A 13030-nucleotide genomic window follows, 5' to 3' on the forward strand; every position below is an offset into this window, starting at 1 on the left:
GGGCAGACTCATGTTTAGGTGGAACTGGGTTTGGTTAACCGATCCTAGCATCTCAGCGAGAAAATTAGCCACACTGATGAGAGGAATGTAGTGAGATCATAATATCTGGGAGCTGCATGTAACATGACATATAGTTGATGAAAGGACCACACGTCACTCTATCTGTCTCTGGGTCTGGTCTGTCTCCAAAGTAATAATCATCTCACAGAAGTATCAACAACAGGCTCGGTGTTCGGTGTGAACTAGAGCCGATGGAGATCTGACCACAGGTCGAATTCCCAGACGTGTGCTTCAGAGTTAATACGGGCTATTTCTGTGTTCTGAGTGGTTGCTAGCATTGCTGGGTGGCTACATTCAAAAGAGATTCAAGAAAAACATGTTTTTTTGTTTTGTTTTGTTTTTATCTGATCCAATAGTTTATGATATAACAATATTTTGAGGGGACGGGTCGGATTTGACGCGAAATTTCCATAAACAGATATGAGAATGTTCGTTAAATGGAACTAAACTGGTAACTAAATTCTTATTATTATCGGTGGATAAGTTACATTTACCAATGTTCAGCAAATTTCCACCGGTGAAATACAATAATTTCAATTGTGAATGCTATAGTGAATTTCCCGTGAGGGCGAACGATTTTCCCACACGTTCCCCACATTTTTGATGAACTTCGAACCTGTGAATTCATTCACCAATAAGAACTGATGTAAAAAAACAACTCTGCAGGTAACATGCAATTCTATAAATAAATTATGAAAGCTTGTTTCTGCCACTGAATAAAAAATAAAAAAGGTAATTGCAACTTTTTCTCTCACAATTGCACGTTTATATATCTCGCAGTTCAGAGAAAAAAAGTCAGAATTGCAAGAAAAAGTCAGAATTGCTGACTTGAGATAGGTTATATCTCGCAATTCTGACATTTTATCTCAGATTTGCAAGTATATATCTCACAATTCTGACTTCATAACACGCAATTGCGCCTTTATATCACAATTCTGAGAAATAAAAGTTAAAATTGTGAGATAAAAAGTTGCAATTACCTTTTTTATTTTTTATTCAGTGGCGGAAATGTTAACCATAGATGAAGTTGTGTAAATAAATATTACTTTTGGAAAAACAAACAAACTTACATATGCACGCATGGATGACTTTGAAAATAAATGAAGTGAGGGAAATATTATGTATGTGTGATGCAATGTTATGTATGAAGTCAAGCAAAACTAAAAACAAATAACAAAAAAATTCAAAACAAAATAAAACACAAAAACAGTCACCGAAATTCAGATTGTTCTTTAAATTTTAATTTGAAAACATTGTCATTATCCAACAGGGAAGAAAAAAAGGGTCTGTTAAACCAATAAACTTCATTTTATCATCACATCGCAGTCTGAAGAAAGCATCTCCAAAAAGAAGAGGAGCCTAACTCACTTCTTTCCAACCACAATTTGAATGCAGATATAAAGAAAATAACTAAAAACCTTTTAACTATCCTGTACCTTCTCTTCTACTTTGCCTTGGTAGGTAAAGACTTAAAAAAAATCCAAACAAACAAAGCATATGAGAAACCTTCCAAAAGTCACGTTCACAAATAAGATGGTGCAAAACAACAAAACAGAAAAGCTTGTGGCACAGAACACGCACATGATAACAGGAAATGATGACAGGATTCTGTATCAAACATGATTAAGGAGACGAGGCACAAAGTTCATAAGAGTTGAGCTCTCAGTTGGTTTTGGCAGCTGTGTTCGAGGACAAGTGATTCCTTAGATAGATATTGAAGACAAAAAGAAAATGGTTCGCACATCCAAAATACACTTAAAAAGAGACAAAAACACAACTAGACTCGAGAATAATTTCACTTCAGGGTTGAAAACACAAACGATGAGGACTGGGGTTTTCATGTCCAGGTGTGGCGCTGGAGTGTTAGTGTTCACTAAATGTGTGCGACTATGACTCTGTAAGTGTGCGAGGTCAATAACTCACGTGAGAATTAAAATTATGTCATCATTATTCAACCTTATGTAAGTCCAAGTACATAGATATTTTAAAGAAATCAAAGCTGCTCTCTTCCAGTTTATCTCCATTCACTTTCATTGTATGGAAAAGAGCAGCACGAACATTGCTCAAAGCTGCTTCTTTTGTGCTCCACAGAAAAAAAAGACTGGAATGACATTAAGTTGAGTAAATAATGACAGAATATTGTTTTTTGGGTGAACCATCCCTATAATTGAAGAAAGGTTTCACTGTTGCCCTTAAGTTAAGTGTATGAAAGTGTATGAAAATTCAAGAAAGTCTGACACGGCTATGACAACATGGCAAAATACCAAAGCCGTTGTCCTTGCTAGCAAGATCCTCTTAGCTTTGAATGCAATCCAGCTCAATGCTAATGGTAAATTGTGAGGTATTGAAAAATAGGCTGTGTTGTAGAAGCCTAGTTATGAATCACTAGGTCATGATATGTACTTTATGTGAAAGAAACTATAGACAAACAAATGACAGAACAAACATAGAGAAACAATAAAATAACAATAGCGTTTGTTTTCCATACAGGGATCCGTTAGCCCCATCCGACCGGTTTTTATCTACGTTTATGAGATGAAATATTAAAAAAATATATGTATCAGACATTTCAATGTAACAGGTGCTGTCTCTATCAGGGTTGTGTAAAAGATTATGCAAAACTTGGTATAAAATTGTATGCCATACAGTCATAAACGTGTATGAGCTATTGATTTTCAGTCTTCACCAGATGAGCTTGGGGTCTACGGAGAGCCCTATCCTTCCCAAAACACTTCCAAGTCCATCATCCTGGCATTCTGCCCATGAATTAAATAAAAAGAACTAAATGGATAGCATTTCTAGTAAGAAATCAAATCTTAGCTATCACTCAGGCATGCTTCAATAAGTCACTATATTTTGGTTGATCCCATTTGAGGATCCTTTATGACTCGTGAGTGGCTCACTCTTGGGTCATGTGATCAGAACAGAAAGGGGTGCTAAACAGACACATCGCTGCCTCCTAGCCGAGCTAGTGCAGAGCTAGCGTGTGCGCGTTTGGATGCCCCAAATACTTCCAAAATGAACTTGCTTTTACTAAGGGGGTGATAAAAAGGGATACAGAATGTGATAAACAAGAAAGGGCCTGAAATGAAGAGAGGTTTATCACTAATACTTCTAGGCATGGCAAGGCTGAATAAAGGGAAAGAAAGGTGGCTGAGGAAGTTAAAGTGGAAGAAAGGGGCAGCAGGGGGGCTTCTTCGTACAAACTGCTACCTTCTCCCTAATCCACCTGGGCCATGCCTGAGGCACTCGATCGGATTTGTGTTCAAATGGAGCTTGCAGTGGGAGTTGTCAGTCTTTTCCCGATATAGACCCTGCATTAGAGATAGAGTGTGAGATACAAGACAAAAGAAAGAGAAATTTAAAAAGTCAGACACTTTACATGTAGAATCTTACACTGTTGTCAAGCTACATACTCATCAGGGGTGTGTGAATTGAACACTAGGTGTGGTCTCATTAACACATTTTTCTGCAAGGTCAAAATTGAGCAATTTCAATAGGAATCCACGTTAGTCACGTAAAATCGTCACGTTGACCAACAGAAAGCTGCGTGGTTTGAAAGTGACTTCATATACAGCTAGAATATTGACAATAGACTTTTTTTGTCTGCGAAATTTCACTAAAACTTCTCTAATGGACGCAACAGTGTTCAAACAGGTGGTTGCCAAACCGCTCAAGGACCGCATGATGCTTATCGCAAACGAAACTGCGAAAGTTTTCCAAAATCGGCAAGCTTCAATCTGATAGGCTGGTTATGTGCAACTTCCAGAAGTCAGGGTGCTAAGGTTTATTATTGGTCCACTGGGAAACAGAGTTGTATTTTCAAGCTACTGGGCTATTTGGAGAGAAAAAAAAATGTCATGGTATAATGCATTTCTGAGTTCCGAGAACATAAATGACTGAGCCAAGTCGTATTTACGAGTGGGAAAGTTGAAATTCTAGGTGATAAATTGGAAGGGGTGTGTTGATTTGAAACACTGATCTATATCATATAATATATCAGTTATATAGAGATGAGTGAGCGAAAAGCAAGTAGTGAATGAAGGATTTTGCAAAGCACGGTTTGCTTTATGGTTTGGTAAGATGTGCAATCTTTATCATTTTGTTTTTTTCAAATGTAGTTATTTGGGTTTGTTCTTGTTTGTTGGAATAATTGTTTTGGAGTTTTTTAGGCAACCTCCATGTTATGATTATGAATGCGTAACGTGTTGTAGTAACAAAAGCCGTACATGTTTCCTGGGTGCACTTGAAGGCAGCTTACACTAGGTGTGAAGTGTGATTGTGTTTTAAGGTTTATCTACCCGAGACCCAGGACTAGGATGTGGGACAGAAGCAGCGAGGGGATAAACACTTTGAGGAACTCAGCAGAGAAGATGCCTCCTTTCTTCATGGCTCCCGTCTTCCTCATGCTGAGAGTCACTGAACGCCGCGGGTGCCGGAAATGAAACTCCCTGTCAGAAAGATAAACCCAACACATCATCAACAAAACAGCATCATACTGCTTCACCTCAGGATCACTACAGCGCAAACTCAGGCTCCGAAACGACATAATTGGCAACGACCATAACTGATATTTTTTTGGCTTTTTTTCTATATTTGGGTCTTTGAGGGTTAAAGGGATAGTTCACTTTGGAATTAATTTTTTATATGTTTTAGCTTACCTCAAGGGCATCCAAGATGTAGGTGTCTTTGTTTCCGCAGTAGTTTCAATTTAGATATTTTTAGGTCAAACCGTTCTTGTCTGTTAGTCATATAATGCAGGTCTATGGTCACTTCCTCAAAGAGCATGTACAGAGAAGTCCAAATTAAACATGATTTAATGACTCGTAAATGTAAGTACACATTGATGGCCTAAGACACGAAACGAGCGGTTTGTGTGAGAAAACGAACAGTATTTATATCGTTTTTACCTCTTGTAAACACAGCCACGTCCAAGTGATCCCTCGCGCGTGTACGTCACTCATAAAATTGTTTTATTTTTGATTTTTTTTAATTGTTTTCTTTTACGATGGTTTAAACATCCCGGATAAGCGCAAATTAGTACAATTTTAATTAGCCATCTTACCTACAATCTCTGTTCTGTGTAAACAATGAGTGACGTACACGCACGAGAGATCACTTCCGGCGCTTGCCGGAAAAGACCGAAGCGCCGGCGCCCTCAGATCACTTGGACGTGGCTGTGTTTACAAGAGGTAAAAACGATATAAATACTGTTCGGTTTCTCACACAAACCGCTCGTTTCGTGTCTTAGGCCATCAATGTGTACTTACATTTACGAGTCATTAAATCATGTTTAATTTGGACTTCTCTGTGCATGCTCTTTGAGGAAGTGACCATAGACCTGCATTATATGACTAACAGACAAGAACGGTTTGACCTAAAAAGATCAAAATTGAAACAAAGTGAACTATCTCTTTAAGAAGTTTTGTTTGGACCAGAATGCCGTCTATTTTTTGACTGAAACCTTTGATCGTGACCTGTGGAAATATCTGTATGCCAGCAGGATTATTATAGTGAACTAAAACTAAAGCTAAAACCACTAAAAAAAAGTTTATTTTCATTACTTGAATAAAAATAATCATTAACAGAAATAAAATTGCCAAGCGAATTGCCGAGACAACATTTCTCAATTTAATTTAGTTTAATCTGCTGCACAACTAAAATTTGATGTGAAGCTAAAACTGAAATAAAAATGAATAAAACTATACTATTAAATATGAATAAAAACTAGTATATCAATGACACTAAAATAATACTAGTCTTACTTGGGCGGAACGTTCTCTGGTCTACTTGACCAGTCTGACACCCGATCTGAATCCTTCATTAAGATGTCATCATCTCTGATCTTCTCCATGACAAGCTCCTGAGGGACACCCACACACACACACACACACACACACACACACACACACACACACACACACAAAGACAGACAGGTAATGAAGATAAGCCAGAGTACGTTCCATAAATTAGATGATCCACAATGTTCTCGAGAGGAAGTACCTGACTGTCTCTCCTCATGTCCACGTCGAAGATGATCTGCCCTTCATCCTGAGGACTGGGGGGTCGAGGAGGGCTGTGGGAGCGAGCAGTTCGGAGTATGTTAAGACATGGCTTAAATTTCATTCTGTTCCTCATAGAAAGTTTTCGTATGACTTCAGAAGACGACTTTTATGATAATTTGTTGCAATTTTTTCCCTTTATGGCAATATGAATCACCTATCGGTTTCATAGTATGGGAAAGAGTAGCTTGGACATTTTGCTAAACATCTTTTGTGTCAAAGAAGGTCATACAGATTTGGGAATGACAATTAATGTTTTTGTTTTGTGTGTGTGTGTGTGTGTGTGTGTGTGTGTGTGTGTGTGAGAGAGAGAACCATTACTGTAGTGAGTGAGAGGAATTAAGCCTGTGTACATATGAGAAAGAAACACTGTATTCCTAGAGTAAACATCCTGAATCACATGATTCACTGACTTTGAATGAGATAAGGGTTATTATGACCGTATCCTATCAGTGTGAGGTCAGTGTGACCAAGTGTAATTTCGTATGGATGTTTATAGCACCACTCTCTATCTATGAGGTCATTAAACTCAAGCTGTGAACTATTGACATTTGCAGATGATATTTGTGCACGTGCACTGTGAAAACAACATCTTAAAGGGATAGTTCACCCAAAAATGGAAATTTGAATTAAAATGTTTTGCTATAAATGACATCAATATGTTGTCTACCTGCCGCACGAGGAGTTACTGCGGCTGGATTCGTGCTGGGCATCCAGCAGGATTTTTTCCATGTCTCCATTGTGGATGGAAGACGATGAGGGAACGTGTTCCAGCCCCCCGACCATCCCATCATCCTCCTCTACTACCTGGTCTAGAGGGGGCGGCACTGAGGCGCTGGAGGAAGAGAGAGATGCAGCGTTTCTGTTCATCTCCAGCTCTACCCATGACCCTAAAAAAGACATCACAAAAATATCACAACAATAAATATTTTTAATAAAATGTTTTCAGCTATGAGAATATATGTATGCACCAAATATCACAAAGCTTCATATTTTGGTTAATAATTAATTCCCCAAAATCATTCTTTGCTCAAAGAAAATTAAACCTGTTTTAGGACCATTATGTTTTTGTTTTTTTCATTGTAACATTGTGGATTTTTTTCATTGTTATCATGTGTAGTATTCATGCATTAGTAGTAAATTAGTAGTTTTTCAAAGTTGAAATGTCTTTAACATGATCTTAAAAATGTGGCGCTCATTGCAAAAGATACAGAACAAACAGAATGAAGTCGTGACGTAACAACCAAATGACGAAATATGTTAAACTATTTAAAAAAATTGTGCTGTTGAAATGCAAGGAAACGTCCTGAGAGATCGGGCTATAATTTTTTTAAACAGAAAAAGTGAGTTTTTCCTCAGCTATAGGAAAGATGTCACTGTGTTTATAGCACTGATTATTTGAATATGTGCTACTAAAATTATAATTAAACTCTGTAAAATCATGTAGTTGATCCCATGAAAAATGTGCAAACGCCCCTAAGGGTTTTATTACTTCTAGTAATTTTCTTTAGATGTAAATTTTAAAGGCATAAACATAGTAAGACTTTTATTCAGCAAGGACCCATTCAACTGATCAAAAGAGAGTACACATAGCCTATATAATGTTCGAAAATATTTAAATAATTTTTTTTGACCATCAAATCAGCATATTAGATTTCTAAAGGATCATGTGACACTGAAGACTGGAGTAACGATGCTGAAAATTCAGCTTTGGAACTAATTGAATTTTAAAATATATTTAAATAGAAAACAGACTGTTTTTTTTTTAAGTTTAATAACATTATACTGTATTTTTAGTCAAATAAATGCAGAATTGTTGAGCATTAGAGACTTCAAAAACATGAAAAATTCTTACCAACCCCAAAACATCATAGTACATAGTACATCTGCTTAAAGGCACAGTATGTAAGTTTCACCGCTAGAGGTCGCTTATTCAAAACAATAACAAAGACGCCATGAATGAGCGTGGAATCATGGGAGTTGTCATCTTCACCTTCACAGCTGGTGGAAATCAATCTGACGGCACTCAGGCACTAATCATTTTCATGCATGAGCTACTGTCTGTATTAAAGTTTTATTAACGTAACTGTGGTATGAAGCAGGGCGGAGACGACAGCTTGTGAGATTTTACGTTGTTGTTTTTATTATGCTTATGTCGCCGTCGGCCGCTGTCGCTTATGCGTTAGCTCAGTGGCTATTATGAGACGCTTAGCTAGATCAATATTAGAATATCATATTAATAACAACTGGATGACTTGTGTTGCAAAATGGCACGCAATTTATTTTAAAACATTGCATGGTGGAGAAAATGCCGTTTTACTGTTACAACAAATAAAGCTCTTTCTGATTTTGCTGTCAGCTACTTAACAAAATAGTGTTGTCTGATTGACTTTTTGTGTATAAACATGTTACTCGCGGTAAATCAAGAAAACAAAGGATTCAGACAATAAGACTAACTGTGTTGAGCTATATAACAATGACAGTTGCTCACCTGTCTAATAAAACATACCAGTAATATATTCAAGAGTCTTTGGAAATCGAGGGTAATGCGGATATGACATCCTTGACAGGCGAAGCAATGCCACGGGGTGTTACACTGGTTAAAATAGCTGATTTCTCTGGATTTAAAACATTGTTGGAAACATTTAGGACAAGTCACCAAAATATCTAACATTGTTCTAGTGAATTTTGGATATTTTAATCCAAAAATCTTACATATTGTGCCTTTAAAATCATTTTTGTTAGTATGTAGATGACCTAAAAGCTTGGACTACCAGATAAAAACTCAAATTTATTGACATACATTGATTTTTAAAAATGTAATACAGTACAAAAATGCTGTATTATAATAATGAGAATCAACACTGACTACTAGAAAAGCAAAACGTCTGGTAAAGACAATTTGATAGGCAAATGTACTTAGTTAAATAAAATAACATCGCAATGCAACAAAAACAAACAAAAAAATAGATTAAAATTTTTTGTTTACTTAATTTTGGGGAGAAGTGACCTAGAAATGACACTGTATCCACTGTATCCTGAGACAGTGGGTTCTCCCTGTAAGTCGATGGTGGTATGGCTTAACTTTATTTACTGTGTGGTGAAAGGGCAGTAAATGCCTCCCTCTCCGGCTCATTACGAGCCCACCGATATACATTTCACACCTGACCTCACTGCCACATACTGTACATGAGTCTGAGCAGGAACACACTTCTCAGAAGACGGCCTAATAAACACAAACACACAGACTCCTTTCATGCATGAGACAGGGATGAGGACGGGACGTTTTCCGCGTTCCCCTTTCCCCCACATCTGTTGTGCTGTCTCATCAGAAACCTCTGTGTTATCGCACAGTGAATCCTCTGTTTACCACTGACTTAACACGCCGCTCCTGTTCACTGCTGACCAACCAGGATGAGCTAAGTATAAACTGAATGCCTAGCAAGCCAAAGCCCCACTTCCAGGAAAACAAAAAGAGGAAGACAAAGAAGGTCCACATGACTTCCATGGGTTGAGCAAACATGGATCATGTGACATGGTTCCTGCATTGACTTTACTCGACTCCATCTTCCCATCGCTGGTGAAACTCGACTGACCTTTGTCTCAATCCACTGACACAAACAGTGTTGCTATGGCAGCAGGCGAGCTGAACATTCTGGCTAGTGGTGGAACATGTTGCTTTGGCTGGCATCGGGAAACAGACATAGATCAAAAGATCAGATCTATGATAGTATTACAGAGGCTTATGCTCGCTCATTTATGAAATGCTAAAGCATCAGGGCTGCAAAGTGATAGATGTGTGGCCATGTTACACAAAAATCCGTGGTAAGACGGCTAAATCTTTCAAAAAATACTAAATAAATTATAGCTATTTTGCAAAAAGAAAAGTAATTTTTGTATTATGTGATTTAGAATTAAGCACATTTTACCCCACATTCTCATTATTGTTAGAATTTTTATTTTTTTTGCATTATTGTAAAAATGTTGTTGTTAATTCTTGTAATTCTTAATGATGATTCATAATAGATATTACATTATTTATTGTATACTGGGTGAATATATACATTATATATATATATATATTTATTATATATACATACACACGACTTTTATGCGTACCGAAGCTGCATTTATTTAATAGAAAAACAGTGTCACGTGATCCTTCAGTTGCAGCTTTGCATAATATTCTGAGTTTGCATTCCACTATTTTTATTCATTTTTATGAATACTGAATCTGTTTTTGTGCCAGTGAGATGAGTAAATGCATGCTCACATTTAGTCTAGAACTACAGTATCCAACATGTTTACACACAACGCCTCTGCACTTACTTCCAATGTCTCTCAACATGCAGACTGGAGAGGAGTGTCAGTCAATAAATGGGAAAACAAAAGTAACTCAGACATTTTGTTGTACATTTAAAAGTAATGTGTTACTTTACTCATTACTTGAAAAAGTAATCGGATTACATAACTTGTGTTACTTCTGCATTACCCCCAACACTGATTGTCCCCAATAATATCAACACTTCGTTTAAATAGATGTATTTTCAACTTATGAGGAGAAAATACATTTTAGCCATTTAATATTTGACTAAACTGCAAATTACCAGACTACTTTTGTTTATTCAGAACAAACACAGAACATTATCAACAACTTTTAAACACAATTTATAAATAAAAATGAATATGTAATATTATTATACAGTCTCCATACTTTTGACTTTATGGAAGAAATATGACCCGTACATGTTCTTGACAGGTTTTGAGAGATTAATCTATTACTCTTTACACGTCCTCCAGCTGGCAGTCATCAAGTCTAGTACACAGCCAGACTGATCCAAATGATCAAACCAACACTGTTTGCAAAACGCTGAGCCATCTGTTGCACACCCAAAGAATCTGGCCAACACGAAGATATTATTTCACTTTCCCTGAAGAATCTCCCCGATTCACTAGTTTTCAGCACTAGTGCATTTGGAAGCTGCTCGTCACACAGAAGAAAGTCTGCCTCATTTGTGGGAAACCAAGCGTTTTATGATGATTATTTGTAGCCTATTATTTCTTTCTTTTTTTCTCCAATGTATTTTATTGGAGAAAAATATTCAAAATTTCAAATACAGATGAACTTAGCAGAACATTTATTTATTTTTCAAATATATGATATGATGTGATACATGCACTTTATTTGTCATGACTCAATCTCCTAAACTAACACGCCCAATTCTATTCCTTGACTTTCTTTCTGCCACTTTCCACACACAGACAACACAGTCTGGACCACATTCGCTTCTGCTAGGAATAGAATTACGAATACTACTATGGTGAAAGCTTAGCTCATGAATATTAACTAAGTTCTGCTCACACTTCTTTGAAGCTTCCCTACACAGTTCGGTCACGTAGCTTAATCAATATTCATTTCCAGTAGTTTATTGGCCAGTTTACTAACGTCCATATTCTAACGTCTGCCTCTCAGCCAATCAGTAAAGGCTTACTGGATCGGTGCGTGATTAATATTCATGACGCGAGCCTTCTCCATAGTAGAGTGAACTGTCGTCCTGAACTAGGGGTCACACACAGCTGTGAGGACTGGTCACAGCGCGCACGTAGCTCACTCAGCATTACATTTAGCATCAGTTGCTTACATTATAATGGCAGTTGAAATATACTTCCCAATATCCGTGGTCTGAATATTTAGACAGCGAGATTTAGCAGTCTGCTCTTTGCATTTCAGAAAGCATACCAGGAATTTCAACAAGATTTATTTTAGTATCTCTAGTCTTGTAGGAATTTCCACTAATGTTGCGACCAAAATTTTTATATAGTGTCTCTCCATACGAATGAACTGATATGGTCTTTAAATAGTAGCATGACAAATGTTTTTGGGACAAATCCATACATAAAGTGATAATGAATTTGCTTGTCTGGATCTAGACGTTAATGGGTATATTTTATCGGCTTCAAGTTAATTATAACCGCATTTTACATGGTTTTTCGTCTACTAAGTAAATTAAATACTAGTTAAGTTAAATCAAAGTGTTCAGAGGCCAATTACTAGACCAGTTTGTTTGCAACCTCGTATATTTCAAACAAAGACCTTATTCGCTTGCACATGTCAATTCATATTTGTCAAACAAATGTGAATAAAAAACTAGAGCACTCTCTCATTATCACGCCAGAGTAACACATATGTTACATATTTAATGAAACAAATAAAATGAGGTTTCGAGCATCCACAATCTCCATTTTCGAGTTGCTCTAGTTCGCCTTGTTGACATCGGCTATGGCCAGCCTACTGAAAACGTAAAGTCAAACTACTGGTTTAGACAAAAGTCAATCACGTTTTAAGGCCCGCCTCAACACATAAACTCAACGGCCATTGGACAGAACGCTTGTCAATTAACGTGACGGACTTGTTTTACAGCAAACCCCGCCCGCTAACTGTATGGCACAAAAATGTTGACTGGAACTAAAGAAAAACATGTTTTACATTAAGCAAAAGAAGTAAAAGTATCAAAAACACCAATACAGACACGTCAAAGGCTTCTTTAACAAAGTTTATAAATGTCAGAACAATACAGCGAGGTGCTCTGCCAGTACATACCGTTTAATCCAGGCTCCCCGTTGTTGTCTGCTGGAGCAGCAGCGTCGGACATCATCGTGCTGTGTGTTGTTGGGCGGCTTGCATAAGACTGACAGCAGCACAGCACGAACACACTCTGCGCGCTCACGCGTGACGGTGCCTGACAGCAGATCGGAAGATCTGCGGAGCGGACCCTTTTAGATTCGTTAATAACAGTTTTCTGTGGCTGACCCCAGAACAGTGCTGGGAGTGCAGATTTCCTGTAGCGCTAAAGTGACGCAAACGGGTGCATATCTAATAACAAAGACACTAACATTACGTAAAGAAG

The 13030-nt window shown here is 37.4% G+C and overlaps 1 protein-coding gene across 1 annotated transcript; it reads right to left on the reverse strand.

The window, feature by feature from the left end:
• Nucleotides 1-3215: 3215 nt before the first annotated feature.
• bnip3lb (BCL2 interacting protein 3 like b) lies at nucleotides 3216-12957 on the reverse strand. Its single transcript, XM_056253264.1, has 6 exons — nucleotides 12724-12957; nucleotides 6793-7012; nucleotides 6064-6136; nucleotides 5826-5923; nucleotides 4362-4511; nucleotides 3216-3374 (listed from the first exon to the last, which is right to left on the reverse strand). Exons 1-6 carry the CDS (start codon nucleotides 12776-12778, stop codon nucleotides 3326-3328), a joined length of 645 nt encoding a protein of 214 aa, XP_056109239.1. The 5' UTR covers nucleotides 12779-12957; the 3' UTR covers nucleotides 3216-3325.
• Nucleotides 12958-13030: the final 73 nt, after the last annotated feature.

This window comes from Rhinichthys klamathensis, unplaced genomic scaffold, assembly GCF_029890125.1.
Source record: "Rhinichthys klamathensis goyatoka isolate OS25496 unplaced genomic scaffold, OSU_Roscu_1.1 h1tg000104l_1, whole genome shotgun sequence".
NCBI lineage: Eukaryota > Metazoa > Chordata > Actinopteri > Cypriniformes > Leuciscidae > Rhinichthys > Rhinichthys klamathensis.

What these genes read in the sequence shown, in the direction of transcription:
- bnip3lb (XM_056253264.1), bottom strand. Translation starts at nt 12,778, where the DNA reads ATGATGTCCGACGCTGCTGCTCCAGCAGACAACAACGGGGAGCCTGGA. An exon ending in CGGGGAGCCTGGATTAAACG is followed by an intron (nt 7,013 to 12,723) that starts GTATGTACTGGC and finishes TGTCTTTTTTAG; the next exon opens with GGTCATGGGTAGAGCTGGAG. An exon ending in CCAGAGAACGTTCCGCCCAA is followed by an intron (nt 4,512 to 5,825) that starts GTAAGACTAGTA and finishes TCTTTCTGACAG; the next exon opens with GGAGTTTCATTTCCGGCACC.